General features: G+C 41.9%; 1 protein-coding gene across 1 annotated transcript in view; it reads right to left on the minus strand.

The window, feature by feature from the left end:
- Window positions 1-5,099: 5,099 nt before the first annotated feature.
- The window catches only part of Rsbn1l (round spermatid basic protein 1 like), a 65,373-nt gene continuing 57,419 nt past the window's right edge, over window positions 5,100-13,053 (minus strand). Inside the window, exons 6-8 of the mRNA XM_038315327.2 lie at window positions 12,836-13,003; window positions 8,710-8,818; window positions 5,100-8,627 (exon numbers count right to left, since the gene is read on the minus strand). Coding sequence (XP_038171255.1) covers window positions 7,986-8,627; window positions 8,710-8,818; window positions 12,836-13,003 — 919 coding nt within the window. The 3' untranslated portion in view covers window positions 5,100-7,985. The remainder of the gene's footprint in view (window positions 8,628-8,709; window positions 8,819-12,835; window positions 13,004-13,053) is intronic.

Raw genomic sequence — 13,053 nt, forward strand, 5'->3', positions numbered from 1 at the left:
AAAGCCTTCTGGGTTCCTTTTTATAAGATGCATAATCACTGCCTCAAGTAACAAGCAGGCTCCTGCTGAGGCCATTGTTCTGAGTTATGATAGATACATAACTTATAGACAGCACTTTTTCAATCTGAGCAAACATCTTCATGAAATGTAAGTTTTGATCTATGAACATCTTTCCCCCAGCTAGCTCTACAAACAAGAACCACCCACTCAGGAGCGTTCTCCAGTACCAAGGACAGATCTGTGCTCAGACTAGATAGGAGCATGTCTGGCCTGCAGCAAACGTGTGTCGCAAGACAGCTACAAACATAGGCTGACACATTTTAGGTGACAAGGTCAGATTAGAGTCAGAAGGTTGACACCGTGAAAAAGTTTAAGATTCTTACAAGTTTTACTGGCCTTAGAAATTCGGCCTGTTTTCTACTTTGCTTTTTCACAGTTCAGCAGATGAGCAGAATTAAAATTAATAAGCAGAGCTGAGAGGGAAAGCAAAGTACATAATCATTTCCATCCAGAGAAGGGCAGGCACGTCCCGGAGCACCTGGGTCCTAAAGGAAAACGGGAATTTCTCTTTAGTGAGTGAAATGATCCATCCTTTAAATACAAACTACCAAAAGAATTTAATGATCTGTTGTTCTCAGAATAAGCACAAAATTACAGTGTCTATGAGGGCAGGACAGAGAGGAGCAGCAACTCAGAATGGTAAAGCTAAAAGTGAGGTAAACGCTGGCGGGGTCTCCTATAAACAAGAGTGTGAGCAGCGTGGAGGGGGAATCCCCAGCGGGTAGCAAGTGCCCTCCATCCAGCACGGGGCCGGTAGCGCGCGTCTTCCCTTTTCGCCTGTTGCCCATCACCGCCTGCCATCTGTTGTCAGCGGGCAGTCTGCTCACTGCCAGAGCTCTAGCGGGCGTCGGAAGGAAGCCCGGCAATGTGCCAAGCGACTGTCATGTTCTGCCGTTTCCCTTCACCAGTCGGCATACCGGGCGTTACCTTCCACGGGCAGCCACAGCTATGGCTCTGACGCTGTTGTCTGCTGGTGTCATCTAATACCTCAGTGAAGTGCCTTCACAGAATTGACGAAAATGTTTCACTTTTATGTTGTTGACCCACTCCTAAAACAAAATGGATAGCAACAAAAAAAAAAAATTGTGCAGTTGTCACGATTCAGTGTTTCTGATTTTTTTGTTAATGCTGTCAGTTGGGAGAACTACAAGAGTGTAAGCAGAGTGATTAAGACTTAAAACTAATTTAATTCTGCCTCAGATTGCATTTAGGCATATGGCTGCCATTGCAATCGTCCGAGGCAGTTAAAAATCTAACCCCCACCAGGCAATGGCGATGGCACCATTTTCAATACCAGGGACGGTAGATGAGCGAGTTTCTGACTGGCCTGCTCTACAGAGTGGTTCCCAGCACAGCCAGGGCTACACAGGGGAACCCTGTCCTGGGCTGGGGAACAGATCTATCCCCGGAATCCAGGAAGACGACGCAGAGGACCCTCTGGTCACATAGGAAACCATGTGCGTTCCAGGACAGTCAGGGCTCTATGCGACCGTGGGGAGGTGGGGGGAGGGAGGACGGGATAGGACGCAACTTCAAGCTGTAAAACTTTCGGTATCTTCAGAAAAACTAGCTACAAGGGGGAAATAACTGTCTCACAAGTTTATCTAACACAGTAGCACCTCTCTTCCAGTTGGGGTCCCACATAGTGACCTTAAATGTTATCCAAGACTACAGAAACAAACTTGGCTTCTCCGCGGCGCTTGCTTATCTGATTTTCTCCACTTTTCTGAAGTGCTGGACTTATGCAGGAACCGAGGTTTAAACTACAGAAGCCCACATCATTTGTTCCTCCGCTTCCTCTAAGGAAACAGCATTTATTGAGGTGGCAGGCTTGGGAAGAGAAAACTGTAAATGACTTTTTGTTTATGGTTTACCAAGAGCCCGGCACATACATCACTTAGTCTGTCAGACCTGTGCCCTCAAAGCAGCAGAAGTAAGTTCTTCTACTGAGGTGACACTTGGGACGGCATCAGTAAAGGCAGTACAGGCGGGATTCTAAAGAAATACAAAATGTCACTGTTACTGTTATGCGCCAGGTATTTCCCAGCAGAGTACATGAAGGGCGTGGCAGATACAGTCAGCTCTCCAGAGCCACAGGAGCTCTCTGTCCACAGTCAACCAACGCTAACGGGATGGGAGAATGCTGCATCTGTGCTCAACATGTGGACACTTATCATCCCTGAAAACTTACATGGAATCTACATTATATTAGGTATTATAAATAACCTAGAAGTGGTTCGAAGTATATACAGAAGTTATAGACGTCGTATAGAATAACGTAACATCTGAAGACTGCGAAGCGGGTTTCTGAACCAAGCCCCAGGGATACCTCGAGATGACTGCACACCATCGTTTGCTAAGGCTGGGAACTGAGCACAGCAGATGGAAAATCACTGTAATGTAACATATGATGGTGGGCAGAAAGAACCGTGTCATAACGGCTCTCACTAAATGTACGTCTTTTAGAAGAGGAGCTACCATGGAATGTTCCTAAACAGAAGGGTTGAACTGGGACCAAACAGAATAGACAGGTTCTGGAATGAAGCGGACCAAGGGCATCCTAGAACATCCTAGACTGTCTGAATGTAGGCAGAATGTCTGTCCACTACGACTGTCACATTTATGCCATTGTCTCATCAGGGGCAGGGAAAGAGAAACGATTTCCCGAGAGATGACACAGTAGACAGAAATGCCAATAACCAAATAGAGGGGAGAGGAGCAGCCAGCGCTTGTGGGTAAGGGGCGGGGGTAATAACTAAAACATAAATGAAAACCCAGAAAGCTTGGAGACTGAGGAAAGCCCATGGTGACTACCCTATTTAGAGAGGCCGATGAACCCTTCCAAAACCCAAAGCCTACCACCATTCCCCAAAGAATGGATGTCACAGAGCTTTAAGGGAGGGAGAGAGAGGGTAAGGAGGACGTAGGGAGAGGAAGGAAGAGCTAAGTGCGGCAGGATTAAACAAACAGTACAGGAAGTCTCACGGACGGATCCGGCGGCAATGGCGCCCTTTCGAACCCCGTTCCTGCTGAGGGTGAAGAATGAAGGTAAAGACAAGGCACCGTGAAACGAGGGAAGAAGAGGAAGGAAGACACCGCTTCCTCAGACTCTCACTGAAGAGAAAGAGAATTGGCAAAAGCTAATTTTCTGAAGAAGACAGTGGACAAGGCATTTCCATAATAATGTGGCTCAGTTAAATAGAATTTCAACAAGAAAATTCTGAGAGGACAAACTCCAAGTTAATTCTGGAACAAAGTTCTCGTATTTTCACAATGGTAGGCAAATCACAGTAAAGAAGCATACAAGTGGGCTGGAGAGATGGCTCCGTGGTTAAGAGCAAGGTTGTTTTTCTGGAGGCCTGGGTTCAGTTCCCAGCAACTACACATGGCAGTGTACAACAGGCTATAACTAGTCCTAGATCAGTGATTCTCAACCCTTTTGGGAGGATCAAATGACCCATTCACAGGGTCACCTAAGACCACCAGAAAAAAAGATATTTATATTATGATTCATAGCAGTAGCAAAATTAAAAGTTATGAAGCGGCAGCGAAAATAACTTTATGGTTGGAGTCACAACATGAAGAACTGTATTAAAAGGTTGCTGCATTAGGAAGGCTGAGAGACACTACTCTAGGGTATCCAGAGCCCTCTTCTGGCCTCCGTGGGCACTGCACACAGGAGTGGCACAGATGCATACGCAGGTAGACCATACACACAAAGATGTACTATCTTAAGAAGAAACTAACACAGCTTGCTTTCTGTTTCTACTAAACACAGATTCTACATGTGCATAGTCTCTCAGCTCATTCATGTCCTTTAATCGGATGTGACATCTAGGATGAGCTAGAGATTCCTAAAATGTAAGATTACTTCCTCCCACTGCCTTGCTCTTTTCAAAAATCAATATATATATATAGGGGTTGGAGAGATGGCTCAGTGGTCAAAAGCACTGGCTGCTCTCCCAGAGGACCTGGGTTCAATTCCCAGCACCCACATGGCAGTTCACAACTGCCTATAACTCCAGTTCCAGGGTATCTGGCACATTCATACCAAATACACATAAAATAAGGTATTTTTTTTTAAAAAAAAAAATCAGTATATATGTCTCTTAACCTCTTATTGCTCATAAAGAAGAAAGTAGCTCAGGTTTTGTGTTTAATATTCTTTTTGTTGTTGTTTGTTTTTTTGAGACAGGGACTCTCTGTAGCTTGGAGCCTGTCCTGGAACTAGTTTTGTAGACCAGGCTGGCCTCAAACTCACAGAGATCCGCCTGTCTGCCCCCAAGTGCTGACATTAGGGGTGTGGCACCACTGCCACCTGGCTACCGTGTTTAATATTCTTTCTCTCCATCTGCAATACACAGCAATCTACAGGAACTAAACAATAGGGCCTGCCTGGGTTGCAAAGCCAGCCTAGGCTACTGCCTGAAAGAATGTCTGAGACCTGGGACTGTGGCTCTGGGGTTCACGTATGTTCAATCTGAATACTGCAAGAACTCAACAAAGGGGAGGCGGACCAGTCAGCAAACCAGAAAGGGCTGCAAGGCTCCCCACTGCCATCCTAGTCACTCCCTGAGGTAGGCTGTCAGAGCCAGATTAAGCATCGTGTTCTCATTAAATAAGCAATCTGTTTTAAAACCAGTTCAATGTTACTTACATATCAAACTAGTTATAATCAGGCTGGAGAAAGAATTAGAGCTTTTCCCACCACTCGAACAAATAGTTCACCATGTCACTTAACAACCTATCTTGCAAAGAATGGTGCTGCCATCCTCGTCCTGAAGTAGAGCTGTTCGGGTCAAGGAGAGACTTACTGTGCACTCCAGAACCCACACCTAACTCAAGATCTGAAATGACCTCGTGTTCCCTCTATTGGGGCAATGTAATGTTTATTACTGCCTTGAGGTAGATTAAGAAGACTTTCAGGTTAGAATCACTTTCAGAATTTTACAATCTGAAGACAGAAACAGGAACTTGCAAAGAATCTGAGACTAAAATGTTAAATTTAAGAAAATAATTCCAAAACAAAGGTAAGAAGATGTGGTTATCAATCTTATTTATTGAAAGGTGGAAGACAAGGAAAATAGCCTCTCAAATGCCAAAAACAAATCTGTACCTAAATGTAAATAATTGCTTTACATATCAATAAACTGACCCTTTCGCCCCCCAAAACTGAAAGTTTACCAAACAATGCTAATTTATTATTTACAAAAAAATCTTACCTGCCATAGAACTGAATTTAGAAAAAAAATCTTATTTTGAGTACATTAATTTTCTTAAAACATTTATTTAACCTAAGAAAATTTTTCCTCAATTGCCTACCCCTCCCATTTCGGAAACAAGCCTATTTAAACGAGTTTATACAGAAATGCACACATACATACACTACCCAGTGCTGTGTAAACCAACCTGATCATTAAGGTCAATAGTCTTGTCATAAGGAACATAGATAATCAATATATGGCTTTATGTGAATTTGCAACTAAATATCAAAAAATGTCTAATTCTTTTGATAGCTAACCTGAGTAGGGGATATATATGACCTAGCTAAGAGGATATAAATAAAATTAGAAAAGAAGGGGAAAGTGTGTGTGTGTGTGTGTGTGTGTGAGAGAGAGAGAGAGAGAGAGAGAGAGAGAGAGAGAGAGAGACCTAAGTTTTTATGTGAAGGTCTATATATTATTTAATAACATTAACAATCACTCTGTGGAGCATATGACCTTATTAAAACTGCATCTTAAGTGCTTTATTGTTCTGGTCTAAGATATTGGAAATTTAAAAAAAAATCTTATTTCACATGGAGAATGAAAGTATACTAACTAAAAAACCATTAATATGCAGTATTAAAATAGGTATTTGTGTGTAACAAAGGTAATTCTCAGTTCAGCAAGTTCTCAGACGGCATCTGAAGAGGATTTTTAAAAAGTAACCCGTAAGACCAGGGGCATAAGCATGATTCAAGTCTGTAAGGCTTTATCTTAAACTCTTGAGCCCGTTGGTTATTCAAAACTCACCTTCACAGAGATGTCTGCATTTGACAAATCAAACAAACCTTTACATTATGGGTAACTGACTGTGGGTTACATAAGAAACATGCACTCCCTTAAGGTAAAACCGTAAGGCTCATCTATTTGGGGGACAACCTAACAGTGTTTCCTTGCAGTATGACCTCAGAGTGTCTACTATAGGGGACGGGGAACAAACACACTGTGGTAAAGACATCGCCCCCAATTTAAAAACCAGATCTTAACAGTATCCCTTCCTAATCTTAGCACTCATTAAGAATTTGTTTCCCAGAAAGATGGTGAAGAACCCTAAATTCAGCTTAAAGTGGCTTAAATAGTGCGCTGAGAGACAGCCAGTTACATAAACAAACCTTATTCACACTGTCATGACTCTCAACTCCTCCACTCCATGAACGAATTCCTGTGAGCCACCATCTTCTTAGGAAGTCAGAAGATAAGACTTCCCACTGTTGCTAACGTTGATTCTCATCGGTTCTGGTGAGAACCACATACAAAGCACAGGCTTTGACAGCTTACCAAAAATGCGGTGAAAATGGAACCCACCGAATGGAAACAGCAGTCTCCCAAAAGGCCGTGCAGCACAGGAAAGCTGTCTGAAAGTCATCAGTGAAGACAAAAACGTTTGTGATGCAAGAGCTCCTTCTGTCCCCACACACACCCAAGTGGAGCAAACCGAGCTGAGCCACGGGTGCAGACTTCCTTACTCACCTCGCAGGCTTACACAGTGGACGTGCCAGAGCTCTGCGAGGCTACGCCTGACACTGGCCTGGCGGCCGGGGACAGGTCCTGAGAAAGATGAGCTGACGGTGCTGTTAGTTACATCTGTATATGGCGGCTGAGTCACTATCATTGCCTCTATTTAAAAATTTGTTTTTGTAACATGGAAAAATGTAAAAGACTTTTAATTGCTCATAATTCAACTTTGTGCATGTCAGTTTTTTTACTCAGCTGTTATTAAACATACAGGTGCCTTTTAGTAAGAAGATTTTCTATTACACGGAGAAAGAAGATTACACTAGGGCTAAAGAATCTGACCACGAAACTTCATTAGTAAAAGGGATAAAAACCATCAACATACTTAGTTTCCCCCAACTTCTAACTCTCTATTAATTATTTTCTTATTGTTGAACATAAATATTTTAAGATGTATTCCAGGAAATAGCACTAAGAATTTTCATATATTCATCAATTTAAGAAACTGTGCAAAACAATATACATATATACATCCCAAAATACACGCACATGTGTGTACACACATGCAAACACACAATATATTATATATATGTATATGCTTTCATAACTAAATCCTGGTTTTTTGAAGGTTTGTACAATAGGGAAATTTAAATATTTACTAGATTTGAGCACATACATTTTTCCTCCATTACCTCCCCCACATGTATATATTAACAGAGACATATATCAAACAAACTGAATTGTCAGGTTGTTTCTGCAAACTCAACAGAAAGCATTCATTATTATGAACCTTTATTAAGTGGCTCACATTTCAATATGAATCATACTAAAAAGATTTTTAAAAGCTATTTACACTACAGTGCTGACACACTTAAAAGAAAAAGTTGATATAAATAAGCTCTATGGAAAAACCTTGTCAAAAAAGAATTCTGGCTCATATTACAAAAAATATATTTATATGATTTTTGTCAGCTCCATTCTGAACCTAAAACTCCAACTCCAATGACTTCGACAGACTCCTCTGATGTAACCGGCCATGGGGACAGTGCGGCTGGCCCTCGTGCGCGGGATTCAGTCACGGACAGGCACTGCGGAATGTTACGAAGCTACATAAACTATGTTGTAACAAACGAGAGCAATTCCTAGGCTTGCCTTCAGATTTCATGAGTCATTATTAAAAAGGAATTTTAAACACCATGTACAAATCTAGCACAAACTGTCATCACCATTCTTATCTTGATTTGAGCGCACAGAACTCTGTTGCCGTGCATCAACTACATTACTGAGACTTCCAGGACACAGTTCTTCCTTGAAGTCTTTCTTACTGTCTTCAAATTTAGAATCCACATTAATCTGAAAACCTGAAAACTGAACATGATCCAACTTCGTCTTAACAGTCTTGCCCTCTGTACTGTTCGGGGTTCTGGTCTTTTCAGCTATATTAACTCTCAAAGGGTCTTCCTTGGTTCTTGTAGGTGCAATAGTTTCATGTTTAATCTGTTGTGATTCATACTTAGAGTGAAGTTTGTCTGAAAAGACAGAGTCTGATGAGGTTTGGTTCACAGCACAAAGGGTGTTGTCGGTGTGAGGTTCGAGAACGGATGATTTAGGACCTGATGACATGCATGTTTCGTTTGTGACTGCACTGTGACAAGTGTCTTCCTCTGCGTGATATAACTTAAGTCGAACATGCCACGCCAGGCTGCACACAGCAGAGACTGTTTTGAACTGATGAACAACATTCCTCGGGATGAAGTAAATGTCATTGTCATACAGCTGAATCCTGGCATAGCGAATGCCTTCTCTCCGCAACTGATTAAGTTTTGCATCATCAACCCACTGAACACACTGGAAAAAAAAATACAGGTAAGACGTTTGCACAAACAAAATCTAAGTGAAAAATGATGATTATTTTAAGTTTTGGTTTTACCTGGGACAGTGGAGGTTCATGTAAATCTAACTGCATTCGTTGAACTACTTCTAAGAAATCTTCTGCATGGAAACAAATTACATCTTTGGTTATTCGGGGTTGATCAGGTCTGTAAAGGAGGGTGATAATAAAAGAACCTTCCATTAATGTTTCATTCTGTTAAGTCCTTAATAAATTCAAGAAAAACTAGTTTATGATCAACACTAAAACCTTCTTACCAATAAAGAAAACCACTTCATCTGTTAAAATCAGGTTAACCATGAGCTCCAACCTAAACAGACTAACAACTGCCTTTACTTCAGTAGTGCTCTCAGAATTAGCCGTAAATTATACAAACCATCAAAACTAAATATCTCATTTTAAGGCAGTTCAATTTTTCTTTAAGTGTTAAAATATAAAATACTGCATAAAAGAAGCTGAAGCAAACACAGAAAGATATATACTACGTGTTCTCATTTCTATGTGTAAGTTAAAGGGGCCTTGGCAAAGCACAGAATGGTAGTTATCAGGCTGGAGAGAGTGAGTTAGGGAAGAAGAAAGGAAATGTTCTGTAGTACAGGAGGGTGACTATGGTTAACATTTAATTAAATATCGCAAAACAGGCAAAAGAGAGAAGTTCATTCTCACCACACAAAAATGGTGGATGCTGAAGTAACGGATAAAGCAAAGTTCTGCTCTGTTACATAGGGTACACCTGTGTTGAAGTATCACACTGTATCTCATAAATATGTACATTTAATATATCATGAATTTTATAATGAAAAGTATGGGCAGAAGTGGCTCATGCCTGTAACCTGGATTACACAGTGACACTCTACAAAAAAATAGAGAGAAGAAATACTTTCTTGTTCCATAGAAGATAATAACTGTCTACCTGAACACACCCAATCTCAAAAGCTCCTGGACACTAAGTAGGCTTGGGCCTAGTTAGTGTGAGATGGGAAAGATAGAATAACCATGCTATGCATACAACTCCTAAATGACTTGCAGTTTTATTTCATTGCTGTAGTTACTAGGGCGTATTAATAGGTCTTAGTAACAATAAATTAAGAAATGTCTCTTAAAATACTCATTCTTCATTGGAGACATTACATTTCTTATATAAATTGTGAAAAATTTCCAAATTCTTCAATTAGAAATATAAAAATACATTTTCACAGAAGATGCTCAAAATAAATTTCTTTTTTTTTTCTTTTATTTATTAAGGGTTGCGGGGAGAAAGGATAAACTCACACAATATAAAAAAAGGCTGGAGCTACCAGTGATCCCACGCTGCCTCTCTGCCTTTTGGGTCTCCCCTCATGCCAAGCAAGAGCCAGAGCAAGACAGCAAGAGAGACCCTCCTCTTTCTCAAAATAAATTTCTGAAGTGAAATTCTGATCAACAAGGAAAATCCTGACAGTCTAGCCTGACAGAGACAACTAACGGAAACTACGACCAATCATTCAATGTGCAGAGTCACAGAACCCTGTCTCAGCTAACACATCTAAGAAAACACTCCCATAGCTAAGGCTCGGGGAAACACTGTAGAGGGGGGTGAACACTGTAGAGAGGGGGGGACACTGTAGAGAGGGGGACACTGTAGAGAGAGGGGACACTGTAGAGAGGGATGGACACTGTAGAGGGGGGACACTGTAGAGAGGAGGGAACACTGTAGAGGGGGTAGACACTAGAGAGGGGGGGACACTGTAGAGAGGTGAACACTGTAGAGAGGTGGACACTGTAGAGAGGGGGTGGACACTGTAAAGAGGGGTGGAAGAATTCTAAGAGCCGGATAACCAGGGCTATCTGGGAGATTCTGTCTCCTAATAAGTTACACCCATAGAGTCTCACCAACATGACTGCCCAAAAAGGACACCAAAACATGCAGTCACATGGGGGAATGTCCATGAGGGAGGCCTCAACCCTACACAAAGAACTGCAGGCCGCTAAGTAGAAAGGTGGGAGAGAGGTGGCCCTCTGGGGGCAAAAGCACACTAATTGGTTGTCCAATGACAAACATTCAGCCCGGGCAACAGACATAAAAGAACCATTATATGGACTTAAGATAAGAGCTATATACATAGATACAAGTACAGAGATGGATATAATAACAACTGATAAAAAAAAAGGCCATGAATTTGAAGGAGAGCAGGGAGTGATATATGGGAGGGTCTGGAAAAAAGAAAGGGAAGAGGAAAAGGTTGTAATTAAAATACAATCTCAGCCGGGTGGTGGTGGTGCACGCCTTTAATCCCAGCAGTGGGGGGTAGAGGAGGCAGAGACAGGCGGATCTCTGAGTTTGAGGCCAGCCTGGTCTACAAGAGCTACAGCCTGGCTCCAGGATAGGCTCCAAAGCCACAGAGAAACCCTGTCTCGAAAAACCAAACAAACAAATAAAAAGAAACTACAATCTCAAAATTTAAGTCATAACATAGTCAAATCCCTAAGGTTCAATGGGAGAGTCTCACGGATGATACTACATACAGAAATGAGGGCAGCCAGTTCCTGGAGTGCAGACTTTTCAAAGACAGAAAACACAACTGCTCTCTTCAAGTGCGCTGGAGCAAGCAACCATGGTCCAGCCCTCTAAAACTCCCGTAGTTAAAATCAGCCCTCCCTTCTCTGTGCTGCTCCTCAGACACTGTCGCTGGCACACTAACCGAGAGGGATGGAAAGTAGCAGATGAATGGATATTTGAAGTAAAGAAATGGCTGAAGTAATTAGCTACCCAGAATACTACAAGACAAATGTTCTACAACTTGACTGTGGTTGTAGTATGTAGCTAAATAAATTAGTCAAAAGAAGGAACAGGCTTAAAATTGGTACATGTTTTGTTGAATGTAAATTATACCCCAACTTTATGGGTATAATTATGGGCTAGAGAGATGGCTCAATAGGCAAAGCACTAAAGCAAGTGTGAGGACTGGGTTCAGAGACCCAACCATGCCAAGTTGAGCACTATAATCCCAGAGTTCTTATGGCAAAATGGGAGTTGAAAACAAGAGAATCCAGTCTCAGAAAGCTTGCAAGCAGCTTTCCTGCGTACTCAGCAGCCGAAGAAGAGATCCTGTCTCAAAGAAGCAGAGTAAGAGGACCGAGTCTCAGACACACTAACAAACACCACGGTCACAACATAATGAATATACTCCCATGGGTAATACAAGAAAAAGAAAAAAAAACAAAGATATTCATAAATGAGCACACAGTAAGCTCTAAGTAAATCTAGTTTCCCTTTAACCATGAATTTCTCCCCCATTAGTCATTTTAAAAAGGAAATTATTCCACTCAAATTAGACTTCAGCAATTTAAATATTCAATTCAATTATGCTATCCAAATGTAAGAGCAAAATAAAAAAAAAGAGCAATTGATTTTCCCTAGCAAAAAGAAATTATGAACATTTCCAATACAGGGTTTTTGTTTTCTTTTTCTTTTTTGTTTTTCAAGACAGGATTTCTCTGTAGCTTTGGAACCTATCCTGTTACTCACTTTGTAGATCAGGCTGCCTTTGAACTCACAGAGATCCACCTGCCTCTGCCTCCCGAGTGCTGGGATTAAAGCCATACACCACCACTGCCCAGCTTTTGTTTTGTTTTTCAAAACAAAAGTTTCTATCCACAGCCCTGGCTGTCCTGGAACCCTCTCTGTAGAGCAGGCTGGCCTCGAACTCATGGAGAGCCTCCTGCCCCTGCCTCCCCAGTGCTGGGACTAAAGGTGTGTACCACCATCTCATGGCCCAATAAAGGTTTTAAATGGCATACACTTTTAATTCCAGCACTTGGGAGGAAGAAGCAAGTGAATCTTTGTGAGTTTGAGGCTAGCTTGATGTACACAGTGAATTCCAGGACAGTCATAGTAAGGCCAGCTCCACAGTAATACACTGTCTCGAAAACAGTAAAGAAAATATAATAAAATAACAGTAGTTAGTATATGGAAGAACCCAGGTTCAAGTTCTAGTACAACCATCGCCAACAAACAGCAAATGTGAAGAGCGCTGGCTGCTCTTCCAGAGGACTCAAGCCCATCCCCAGCACCCATGTGACAACCCCCAACTGTCCTCTTCTGCCCCACCAGACTCTGCACACGTGCAATTCAGGTGAAACATTCAGACAAACAGAATAAATCTGAGGAAGCAGCTCTGTGTACCGCTGTCCACAGTGCACAGCCTTCAGCACTCCCACGGCAGCTGTGGTCTGTCGCTCAAAGCCTTGGCCTATGTGGTCAGCGTGGGCCCTCGTTCTATCTTCAAACAGCATCTCCCGAGGCTCGCTGGTTCGAGGTAGATACTGAAGGTTTTTTATTTCATTGGTAGTCCTGTTTATTAAAAGAGATTTGCATTTAAATACTGAGGCTTGTTTCCTTAC

Source organism: Arvicola amphibius, chromosome 18, assembly GCF_903992535.2.
Source record: "Arvicola amphibius chromosome 18, mArvAmp1.2, whole genome shotgun sequence".
In the NCBI taxonomy this organism is placed as follows: domain Eukaryota; kingdom Metazoa; phylum Chordata; class Mammalia; order Rodentia; family Cricetidae; genus Arvicola; species Arvicola amphibius.